The following is a 12,438-nucleotide window of genomic DNA, read 5'->3' as shown; positions in this document are numbered from 1 at the left end:
CTTTACCCAAATCTAAAAGCTTCTCAACTGGAGCTCACAGACTATTGGCCAGTGTGACACCGCATCGCTTTTTTTTTAAAGTGTTTCTGTCGTGTTTGTTTGTCACGTTTTGGTCCCTTTTTCATTGTATTTTTGTCACTTTTTTTGTTGCTCTTTTGTGGTTTTGTTGGTATTTTTTGTTTCCTTTTCATCACACTTAAGTTGTGTTTTTGTCGCTTTGTTATTGTTCTTTTTCCAGTACGTTATTGTGTTGCAAATTGTTACCACTTTTTTGTCGCTTTTTCATCACTCTTTAGTTGTTTTTTGTCGCTATTTTATTGTGTTATCGTTGCTTTACCAACACTTTTTTGTATGTAGATTTGGGTAAAGCCAAACTGGAGAAAATGCACTTGGTTCATGTGAGTTGAGTGGTTAAAGGCCTTGATCCTAATTGTTTTTTTGTTCCTGATGTGAAAAAAAATAATAATAATGAAGTCTTCCGTCAGTGCTAGTCTAAATTAAAAAAGCAGAAGTGAAATGAGATATTTTTACAGTTTACAGTTCCCTTCAAGTTGTGAAAGATACTTTGCATATGAAGTTTATAATGAGTATAAACTTTACAGGAGTTTGAACCACAACTATCAAATTTATTTTTATTGGCTCCCACTGTCATTGTAAAGAAAAAACAATTACAAAATCATGGAAAGGGCCTTTAAATACAGTAACTATAATTGTTATGCAGGATACAGTAGTATCCAGAATGTTGTGTTATATGGCTCCCTCTAGTGTACAAATATGATATACCAGCCAGACTCCTATGTTCAGGTTTACGTTGGTGTGACTGGCCAGGCTATAACAATGATACATCTTCAAGTGGTTACTTAAAAATATACATAAGTGTTTCTCGAGTAAACCTCTCCAAACTAATGCTTTTAATAATAATGAAAAATATGAATACTCTAAATTACGGCTAGTGCCATAAATTCATACAGCTACAAACAACTTTTAGTTTACACTCATCTTTTTGGTTCCTTTACCCAGTTCTAAGTAAAGTTTAAAACATCTCCAGAATAGTGTAGCAAAATCCCAAACACACAAAAAGAATGTGGACAGAGCATTGTCATTTTTACATTTTTATTGCTTAAACTGCCATCTGGAACAATCTATACCAAAAGGATAAACATTTTTGCACATACAGGAGGTCAAACTGAATACAGGGAAGAATAGAAAAAGAATGGTCCTCTGAACGGCTGCAGCACACGGCGCACGCCCAACAAATCTCCTACTGAAGATCTGGGCTTGAGCAGGAGTGAGCGACTACTACTGTAAACCCTGGGTTAGGGAAAAGCTAAGGCAAATCTCAACAACTGCTGTGGGACTGGGAGGTGATGACAATGCTGCACCTATTTACATGAAAGCAAGAATAAAAAAAAAGGGTAACTGTAACAAAAAAGAAAATAAAAGAAAACATACGAGTTCACCTTTAAGTTGTCATTTGGTTAAAAATTTGAAAAGATCAAATTTCTGTAGAACATTATGAAGCAGTTAAGCCAAAAAATTAACTCATATCAAACCGAAAAAGGTCCTGCGTTCATTCATCCCATGTCGACTGCCTAAAACATCATGCCAAGTAAGCATAGAGAACAGATCACAAGCTACTCCAAGGAAAAAGACAGCCACCTTTTCAATAGGCATAAGCAACAACACTAATTTAAATAAATATATCCGGCCTGGCAGCTCAACCTCCAGAGATACATACGTAAATACTTCAGATGTCCTGGAATCCAAGACGTTACTTCGATAAAGTCTGGAATTTACCTCTTTTGAATCTATTTTTAAAACAACCCCATGATGTTTCACACAATACAATTACATACTGTTTTTTCAGTCAACAAGAAGAAGCGTTTATTTACTTTGTGGCACTGGACACCTAAAATAGAATTCATGGAAAAATAAGTGTTTACAAAAGACAGTAAAACTGATTTTTTTTTTTTAGCTTCACCATCACTCCAAACCATAAACGGATCATCTCATAAATGATGTTATAGAACTATGATTAGTTGACTACACTATGATAACATTTTAATAACAAACCATAGCAGAAGAGTGACCAAGATATTTGGTTTATACTAAAAAATTCAATACTGAAATACGTTGAATACTTTTTTTTTTTTTTTTTTTCAACATGTATATAGATTTTTTCTGAGTATTCAAGGCAGTTGTTGTATGGTCTTTCTACTGGTTCAAGAGGACACTGGGGAAAAGGACCACTTCCTGTGTGGAGCTCCAAACTCTGCTTCCACGGCTATGCTTTGATCGCTTTGCGACAATAATCAACATTTGGCACTAGCCTGGTAGCTGCACAATAACATCAACAGTTGTACAAGCTCTCTCAAACTAAGCATAAAAGTTCATCATTGTCTAATCATACCAACCAAAAACAACAAACTGAGCACAACCAGAAGATATCAAAGCCATCGTGTATGCAAAGGATTTTCCTGCTTTTACAGTTTTAGGTCCTGCTCTACACTGTATAGAACTGATGTCTAAAAAAGGTTAAAGCAGTCTCTTTATGTAAAACAAAGTCATCAAAAGCGCCATGTAAAGTTTGATTGTCCTGTCTCATATCGAGACCCTGAAACCGCTCCTTTCAGTTGGGTTTAAGTCTATAAAAGCATAACCAGCAAATACATAGAGAACAGAAGTAACAGGTAATGTAACTGTGCCTACGAGGAAGCGTACAGCAGCTGGTTTAAGCGCTGGTGAATGGCTGGAGGTCACCTCAGTGTGACAACAACACAATCTGTGTAACAGAAAAGTACTGAGGAGGAAAGCAAAGAGAAAAGTGAGACAAAGCAAAGTGTAGATGGACCCTGGGTCTAGAGGAGAAGGGTGTGAGGCTCCTTCAGACAGACAGCGACACAAAGCTGTTGTACTGTTGGATGTTCCGCTTCAGGATGTCAGAACATGGACCCAGCACCCGCTCAAAACGAGGTCGGTCCAACTTCACACACTTCAGAGGACCACGGGCCACCACAGTGGCAGCACGGGGGCGGTTCATCAGCAGGGCAATCTCACCTACAACACAGGAGGCATTAGACTGGACCAATGCACAAGGAGACACAACACAACAGCTCTTACCAAAGTAGTCAGACGGCCCTAATCTTCCCACTTCCACAAACTCCTCGTTCTCAGAGCGACGCTGCAACACGGCTGCAGAACCCTGAGAAAAACAAAGAGGACAATTCGAAACAACCGTCTCTGTATCACCAAATGCTTTAATATATAATAATTAATATTTGCAAAGCATAAACTAACTGTACACTTTGCAAAAGATTTAATGCTTATGTTTACATATTTCCATGCCAGTGATAAACACGATTTATCGTAAAGCAGTAGATAAAATCACCATGTGGATAATATATCGTTTTTTGAAGTCAAAGAGATGATAATCGTGTTTTTACATGACAAAGACCTCACTTTAGAGCGACTGTGCCGTTACCTCTAGGATGATAAAGAACTCGTCTCCGGGTTCTCCCTGAACAACGATTTTCTGTCCATCCTCGAACTGAACTGGCTCCAAGGCATCAGCCACCGTCAAACGCTCCCATTTATCAAGGGACTCTGAGAAAGAAAGGACAGCTTCAGAACATATTCAAGCTATTTTTGTACCAACACAAGTTATTTCCTACATTTTAATCATGTTGACTTGGATTTGTACAGTGCTGTACAAGGTCTCAAACCACAACAGTAATTCATGTGCTTCCCACACCCAGTGGTACTGAGCCTGAGCCTATGTACTACTCCAACCAGAGGCACTGTCCCAACATTTACACTACATTACAATGTGTGTTTCTCACCTAAAATGGACACTTTCCTGAGGAATTCTTCATACATCTTCCTCTTTCTCAAAGTGCTTCCCTAAAGAACAACATGTTTTAGAAAAGTGACAGACATAGGTCTTCTTCAGGTGGCCACAGTCCTCACCATCAATATTCTCCTGTAACTGTCTCTGTCGATGCCCCACAGCTTCACGTTCGTCTTGGCTTTGACTGTGGCTGCTCTTGGAGTCCCGTAGATCAAGGCCAGCTCTCCAAAACTGCCCCCTTCCCCAATGCTGGTCACCCATTCATTGTTTACGTACACCTAAGAGAAAAATATTAAAATGAAAATCAGTTGGCACTCAAGCACAAAAACACAAAACACAAGTCCAGGGAAGACTTTGTACTTACATCCATCTCTCCTTGGTCAATAACATAGAAATTATCTCCTTCATCCCCTGTGGTCATACAGTAAAATGTCAGCCTGACGTTCACTGTTACACGTCGTAAACATTAGTCATTTCTGACACTTACCCTGCAAAATAACGGTTTCTCCTGCAATGTAGGTAACTGGAAACATGGCGTCAAATATGTCACTGAAACAAAAAAAGATGAAAATTGAAGTTTTTTTGCTTGTGTATAACGTTTTTCAAGTGTGTGTGCATGACAAACCTCCTTTCATTGTCATCTAGATGTGAGAAGAGCACATTCTTTTCAATGGCTTTGGCCAAAGCAGCCATTGTTTTGTAATCTTTTGGAATGACCTTAGAAAGTAGGATACACACATTACAAATGCACAAATGGGAAAAATGTCAAAGAATTGAGTAGCATTTAAGGGGCAGAGCAGACCTTTCTGACGTAGGAGGCAGCGTCCTCCTCTGTGTAGACCTCAGCACTGAAGGCCCCTCTTCGCCGGCGGCCCTTTACCACTGGGTTCATGGGTGGAGACACTTCCTCGTCGCGAGAGTCTGAACGGGAGTTGGCCTTCTGCTGGTTCTGGATCTGCTTGGCCTCCTCCTGGAAACAAGGCTTTTGTGTCAATAACAAAAAAAAATATCCACGAACAGGATGTTCCACAAAACACTCAAAGAGAAAAGGAAGCTCAGCCTCAGAATGTATGAAACGTAAGGAGGATGTTCTCTGAAATAAATCTTATTTTCAGAATAAAATAAGTCAGGACTTCAGACAGATAACCACAAATCATTTTATGGAGGCAACCCTTGGTTGCACCAGTGCCACCAGTCAGCTCCTCGTCATATCAGCCGTTTAGAGCCAAGTGTGTTTTTATGATAAAATCTTAGTATCTTTGTGAAAGTAATAGCATAAAATAATAATGAAAGCCTAGATCCTTAACTTTTCTTTTTATATAAATCCCTAGTTGTAATATTTATTATTATGTAAAATGTAGATTATAGAAGTGATATTGAAATATTTATAAAGTGATGCGTCCAAAGGAAAAGCATAGGTGCACAAATGTTAGTCTAGAGCCACAAATACATAACTTATCACTTAAGCAAGATAAGTGATCTTTTAGATAGTGGTACCTTCTCAAGCCTCTCAAAGTACTCCCGCAGGAAGGCCATGGGTCTCTCTGGTCGGGAGGTGCACAGCTGTACAATGCAGTCCTTCAGCAGCTGCTGAATGTTGTGCTTCTGCACGTACTGCTCGCATTCTCTGAGGCTCCGCTCCTCTTCACTGCTCGTACTTCCAGACGCCATAACGCTCCTCTGTGACCACTGACCTGTCAACTGGAGCAAGAGGCAAAAACTATTTCAGAACATTCTTCTACACCAAAGGATAAAGTCAATGATCAAAGACACTTTGTGTTAATGTGGAGCACAGCGGACTCGTGATGATACAAGGAAATAATACAAGCATCCGTCATTAAAAATAAGCATTAGAAGAAGACACAGCACTGATGAAGGGAGAGCAATGTTCAAAAGGAGCGTGCAGAAAATAGAGGCGGTGTGTGATACTGAGGGCTTGTTTTGCACAACACACGCACTGTGCTTCTTGGAGTCAACAGTGAAAATTGGTCATATGATGTGAACACATTTCAACTGTAAACAGCCGACAGTCAGTTTTGGGTAAACATACATTTTGCTCATGTTTTTCCTCTAAATAATGAAGCTCAGATGAAAACGCGGCCTAACTTAAGAAGAATGCTTGCACAGAGAGAAGGAACAGGCATAAAGGCAACAGCACATGTTCAAGGTTTCAAATTTATTCATCATAATGCTTCTGAGAAAAGCAGCCTCTAGATCTCAGATCATCTGATAGGCCTCTGTGACATAAGTTCTGTGGTTGAGACAAAAAGAATGGCGCTTGCTGAAACCACATGCATCTACTTTAGAAACTTTGTAAACCAGTAGAAAAAGAGTGATCTTAGCTTTATGGACAAAATGATTCATTCAAAAGCCCTGGACCAGTCTCATATTTGATAATGCAAGTATGTTATCAAAGATGAGACTTCAGGGCACTCACTGGTGTGGAAACTTGGCATGTCGACTAGAATCTAAACCCGCTTTAAGAGTAAGTGTCTCACTGTTAAATACACTGATCTGGGTAATCAAATAAGAAGCTAAGCCACTACACAGGGCGATAATAAAAAATGCCCTACCTCGCATTACAGTTGCATTACATAACTGCTATCAAATGTTTTTTAATTGCATCATTGTTTATAATTTTACGAAAACGAGGAAGATGCTTAGTGCTGATCAAATTAATATCAGTGTAAAGCAACAAATGACCTTGTGGCGATGAGCTTTCACATACCAAAAACATTTGCAACGCAACGCCAAAACGTCTTGTACATTGCATGTATAAGAAACCTTTTACTTAGGAAACTGTGATTAATATGCTTTTTGAACGTAGTAAATGTGGGGGTCAGGAAGGCAACAAGGCCCCTGCAAAGTGACTAAACGACCGTGTAAGTGCTCCACATAGCGCACACTCACAAAGAGAACGGCCTTCATATCCATTTGACCCCTGTGCACATGGAACTTTAATGCTGTTTACTAAAGCATCCATTAAAAGTGACATTCAACCGGAGTGCGTCTACTTTGAAGCCTAGCTAGCACCGCGCAAAGGCAAAGCTCTTCTCCAATGACGCCATCTTGAGCTGTGTGATAAACAAACGCTTGACGGGGAAACAGACTTCACAGATTCAAAAGCCAATAGTTTTCAGACTGACGAAACGCGATACTCACAGAATGCGTATATTCCTGCCGAGTCCGTAGATTGTGACTCGGAATGGGTGTTTGTCAAAGCGTACCGTTAGCAGATCCTCCTCACTTCGATTTCTTTTTTTTTTTTTTTTTTGCCGAGCCTTGGACCGCTGCCCCACCGGATACACCCAGAGCCAATCAGCGGGCCGCGCTGACGTCAATGCTCCCTGCGCTGACATGTGAGCCCGTAACCCATGGCAACCTTAAAGAGGCCGCAAGGAAGTAAAAAAAAAAAAAAAAAAGAGAGAGAAAAAAAAAAAAACAGGTTTACAAATGGACGGGGGAAAAAATCGATGGAAATGTGAACAAAATGTCCTCACTACCAGAGAGGACACATGATTGAACGCAGTAAGTGCTAAAAAAGTATAACATGTATTGTTTAGAGAGGAATAGACACAAGCAACTGAACATATGAACTTAAAAAAAAAAAAAAAAAACTTCTGTTACTTTATTGTCAGCCTGTTTCAGAGCTTGTTTTTGGTGCAGGTTGTTGTTGTGTCCCTGGGCAAGACACACGCAACCCACTGCCTGTGTGAGAGAGTACAGGCTACACCACCGTGTATGGAGCGGATGAACAACGTACAGTGTAGCGCTTTGAGAAACCTATGACAGACTTGTAAAGTGCAATACATGTAAATCATTCATTATTTGCAACAGTGGTTTATATAGATAGATAGATAGATAGATAGATAGATAGATAGATAGATAGATAGATAGATAGATAGATAGATAGATAGATAGATAGATAGATAGATAGATAGATAGATAGATAGATAGATAGATAGATTTTTCTTTCCTCCAAACTGCAGTCCCCATAATGACTCGTTAAATTACAAAGAATTTATTTGATATTTCTGTGTGTATTACAGATTACTGACAGAAAAAAATGTACTGTAGTTTTATGCTCGCATTGGCCAATGAAATTACCAAAACATTTCCTCGTGACAAGACTGAAGGTAAAATCGGCCAATCAGCGACATTCCCACTGAAAGGGCGGTGCTTCGTGTATCGACCGCTGTAACAGCCAATCAGCGAAACGCATTAAACAGATCAGCCAATCAAAGCGACGAAAGGAAGCGCTTGTTTTGGTAGCGTGAGCCAATCCCCTGTCCCCCTCGGCGTGACCCATCCTCCCATCAGCTGTTTTTGTTTTGTTGTGGGGGATATTGGAAGTTATAACACAATAATTACATTCGCATCTTGTGAATGCTAAAGACTTGTCAAGGGATCTCGTCCTTCGGTATCCAAACCCCCCCTGATGATCGGATGTTCCTATCTGGGTGGTGACCGTGAGCTCTCGAACCACCCAGGTCTCTCCGGACATTCCTCTCCCGCAGCAGAAGAGAGTGTGAGCGTGGCGCTTGGGTCTGGGAGCGGAGGAGGAGGGGAGGCGAGTTCCGGCGGGGATCAGCCCGAGCCCGAGGCCTTCGATCTCGGCCAGCGAGAGGAGAGGGACGTCGGCGCGCCTCGGATGGAGTCCCTGGAAGAGACGGAGGGCCCCGACGACGCCCAGCGCGGCTTTATCTGCGCCTCGTTTAACCAGGACACCACGTAAGCGACCTACAGTAGCGGCCGTGAACTCAATCTTCTTGATGCACCTGACTGTTGCATAATAATTCACCACTGTAGTTTGGGCTGTCTATAAAAAACAGCAGCCTATATTGTGGGGAAGTGTCTTAACCTGGCCACAGCATACCGTTGTGCCCTGTTTATACAGCTCACACATAATAGTTACCCCCAGGCTATTTGAAATTTAAGTTTACTTTCAGAAGCATTCTTTGTTCCCTTCTCCCTCTGCTACAAGTTATATGTGAAACAAAGGTACCCATTCACTTCAGTTACAGGTTTTGACTGCAAACTAAGCAGGTGGGCAAACAGCAAAAGAATCTATTGTCACATAAAGAAGAAACCAAATTGTGTAAAGCCGAGTAGACTTCTTCATCCTAAACATAGATAATTACAGCTGTAGTGATTTTTTTCCTGAGACATTCTGACCCAAGACACTGATATAAGGCTGTGTGACCGGCCAACAAAACAGGAACTATAGTGCCAGGGTCATGAGTTATCAAGGTGTTGGGTTAATTTAGCCGGACAACTGATATATTTGGTGTGTTGTATGTTTTTGTGTGTTGTAGGTCCCTGTCAGTGGGCACAAAGACCGGATACAGGCTCTTCTCCGTGACATCCGCGGACAGGCTCGACTGCATCCATGAAGGGGGTAAGATAAAGGTTATTGTTGGTGCTGTGGTCAGGTTCACCTTGGTCAAGCGCTAGACATGCCAAAACATGTTTACCCTGCAGCACAGCGAAGACAAACTAGCTGCAGTTCTTGGAAAGTTGTTTTTTAAGGAGAAAACCTGGAGCTATTTGTTAAGCAATGGCGATAATTTGGTTGTACTTATTTTGTTCCACCTTCTTTCGTCAGGCGTTATACTCTACTTCATTTATTTGTTGCAGTCGAGTGTTCGGACGTGTACATCGTGGAGCGGCTATTCTCCAGCAGTCTCGTCGTGGTGGTCAGTTTGTCCTTACCGCGTCGGATGAATGTCTACCACTTCAAGAAGGGAACCGAGATTTGTAACTACAGCTACTCCAACAACATCCTCTCCGTCCGACTCAACAGACAGGTACAAATAGAAAGTGTGCTGAGTAAGCGGCGATGCTTTTATATTGACATTTGTTGTTGTTTTTCTTAGCGACTTGTGGTGTGCTTGGAGGAGTCCATCTATATTCACAATATCAAAGACATGAAGCTGCTCAAGACTCTGCTCAACACGCCCACCAATCCCTCAGGTCTATTCTTTTTATTATTATTACATAAAGCATAGCTAACTGACGACACAAACCCAAGCTTTGTGTGTCATGTAGATCTCAAAGAACATACTTTATTCACCCAAGAACATTGCATTTTATAACAGTGAGATAAGCTTGATGTCTTATACTTTATCAACAAAGGACTGTGATATTGTAAGAATTGCTTACTCATCTGTGTGTCAATGGGTTCTGATTAGTGCTACATCCTCAACTGTTTATAATTGTCATAGGTCTGTGTGCGCTCTCCGTGAACCACAGTAACTCGTACTTGGCATATCCGGGCAGTGCCACCATCGGAGAAATCACAGTCTATGACGCCAACAGCCTGGTAAGATTGTACACAGTTAATGTGTACACAGTTGACTACAGTTAATATGAACTTGTACTGATAGTTTTGACTGATCTTGCAGAGCACAGTCACATTAATACAGGCCCATGACAGTCCTCTGGCAGCGCTCACATTCAACGCTTCAGGTAGCAAACTGGCCAGTGCTTCAGAAAAGGTGAGTTTTGTGAACAGGACGTGCACTTCTTTTCTACTGTGTCTAACCAGTTTATCCTGTAATCTCTCAGGGCACTGTAATCAGAGTCTTCAGCATTCCAGAAGGAGATAAACTCTTTGAATTCAGAAGAGGGATGAAAAGGTGGGAAAGGCACACATAAGTAACAATGCATTTGCAGCAAAATTACTCTATAAAATCAGTTAAAGCCATTCAGCATAACATTCACCCAATAAATGGGGATAATCATGAACATTCATTTGATTATGGTATTAAAATACCTTAAAAGGTGCGTGTCTTTAGCTCGTCTCTCCTCAAACCTGACTATAACCTTTTATAAGGGTGCGAGACGTCACCAGCCTGTCTCCATGAAGACAGGTTTGAATCTGTAACATCATATTGTATAATTTTTCAAATGCTTCATTTTCATTACAACGATCACATTCTGTGTCTGGCTGCCCGTGCTGTGTTTGTTTTTGTATGAGATTTTTACGATAGTTTAGTTGCTCTCATAACATGTAGGCTGGAATGTTCTGCAATGTGGCTTTAATTATTTATAGTGTTTTGTACATCTGAAAGGGTAAGAACAAATATTACACTTATTTTATGTCTACTGCTTTTGAACGTAAAGTCTTTTTGTCTTGTCAGATATGTCAGCATCAGCTCGCTGTCCTTCAGCGCAGACGGCCAGTTTCTGTGCGCCTCCAGTAACACGGAGACGGTGCATATATTTAAGCTGGAGCAGCACAGCCCTCGGTAAACATCTACTGAAGTCAACATAATCCTTGAGCGCGCTTGAAGTGAATATCACGTGATCCGTTATCTATGTCCTAGGGAAGATGAGGAGTCGCCTACATGGTCGGCATATGTGGGGAAGATGTTCACTGCAGCCAGTACCTACTTACCCAGTCAGGTGTCGGACATGATGCACCAGGACCGAGCCTTCGCTACTGTGCGCCTCAACATGTTTGGCTTGAAGAATATGTGTGCGCTCGCAATGTAAGGAAAAGGAAAGTAAATAGAAAATAGAGCCTTCTGAATATTAACAAGACTGCTTTACATATTCTTCAGGGTTCAGAAACTTCCTCGTCTGTTGGTGGCTTCTTCAGATGGGTTTTTGTATATCTACAACGTGGACCCACAGGATGGGGGCGAGTGCATTCTGGTCCAAAAACACAGGTGAGCAAACCTCCAATAGTGTGGCAAATTGTATGTTTCGTATGTCTTTCCAGGCTTAGCAACTACACCTTACATTTGTACATTTTCCAAAGTACCAAAACTAGGATCCTGTGCCTTTTCCCAACTGTTGTGCCGAGTGTGAAAAATAAAACTTCATGATACGCCTGTCGCCTCATACTGTGCTGTGTCTCTGTCATTTGTTAAAGGCTGTTTGAGGACGGTGACGAGCAGGTGGAGGACAAAGAAGAAGACAAAGATGAAGACACGCCTCAGCCGCCCGCCCAGTCGTACGCTGCTACTGTGGCACTGCCATCGACGCCACCCTCCTCCACAACTCTCATGGGTAAACATTTTGGAAAAAAGAAAGAGCATGTCGAACAGCAAAGCGTTCAAAACTGATCGGAAACGGTTTCTTTCCAGGATATTCTGAAGAAGGCGGTGCTCAGAAAGGCGAGGTCATCCCGGAGCACGAGTTTGCAGAGAGCCCTGTCCGCCTGGATGATGAGAATGAGTTCCCGCCAGTCGGTAATCAGAGCAACTGACCGAAATACTTCACCTTTCCCCTCCTCACTCCCAGCTTACTGACTTGTATTAAATGATGGACTGGAATATGGCCATTTAGCACATCCCTCCCCCCGGCGAGCCAAGGGTCAAATCTCACCAGAGTGTTACAGTGGAGTCAGGAAGTATTCATACCTCCCTATTTTTCTCAAGTCTGACAGTGAACATTCTCAAATCCTTACTTATACCACTGTATGTCACTATGAAGTTTGAACGTTTCTTCATTTCCCCCCACAAAACCTTTACATTTTTATTTCTTACCTGTGTAATTTTTTTTACTCATTGAAGTTTTTAATGATTTTGGTATCAGGACTTTTGGGGTTGATATCATAGGTGGCCTTAAGTTTTTAACTAGTA

The 12,438-nt window shown here is 41.4% G+C and overlaps 2 protein-coding genes across 2 annotated transcripts; one reads left to right on the top strand and one right to left on the bottom strand.

Moving 5' to 3' along the window:
* Positions 1–1,102: 1,102 nt before the first annotated feature.
* LOC306978393 (cAMP-dependent protein kinase type I-alpha regulatory subunit) lies at positions 1,103–7,170 on the bottom strand. The gene is made up of 11 exons (XM_079576917.1): positions 7,010–7,170; positions 5,345–5,548; positions 4,650–4,817; positions 4,473–4,564; positions 4,335–4,396; positions 4,212–4,258; positions 3,967–4,125; positions 3,840–3,900; positions 3,482–3,603; positions 3,121–3,202; positions 1,103–3,057 (listed from the first exon to the last, which is right to left on the bottom strand). The coding sequence occupies exons 2-11, from the start codon at positions 5,516–5,518 to the stop codon at positions 2,885–2,887; spliced, it is 1,140 nt and encodes a 379-aa protein (XP_079433043.1). The 5' UTR covers positions 5,519–5,548; positions 7,010–7,170; the 3' UTR covers positions 1,103–2,884.
* A 966-nt stretch (positions 7,171–8,136) lies between these two features.
* Positions 8,137–12,301, top strand: LOC306978392 (WD repeat domain phosphoinositide-interacting protein 1-like). The gene is made up of 12 exons (XM_079576916.1): positions 8,137–8,578; positions 9,163–9,245; positions 9,485–9,654; positions 9,724–9,820; positions 10,072–10,169; positions 10,252–10,344; positions 10,415–10,485; positions 10,990–11,097; positions 11,176–11,340; positions 11,413–11,520; positions 11,727–11,863; positions 11,941–12,301. Exons 1-12 carry the CDS (start codon positions 8,286–8,288, stop codon positions 12,060–12,062), a joined length of 1,545 nt encoding a protein of 514 aa, XP_079433042.1. The 5' UTR covers positions 8,137–8,285; the 3' UTR covers positions 12,063–12,301.
* Positions 12,302–12,438: the final 137 nt, after the last annotated feature.

Source organism: Gobius niger (assembly GCF_951799975.1).
Source record: "Gobius niger genome assembly, chromosome: 19".
In the NCBI taxonomy this organism is placed as follows: domain Eukaryota; kingdom Metazoa; phylum Chordata; class Actinopteri; order Gobiiformes; family Gobiidae; genus Gobius; species Gobius niger.
Note: the sequence above shows the minus strand (reverse complement) of the source record. Positions and strands in the feature narration are given on the sequence as shown.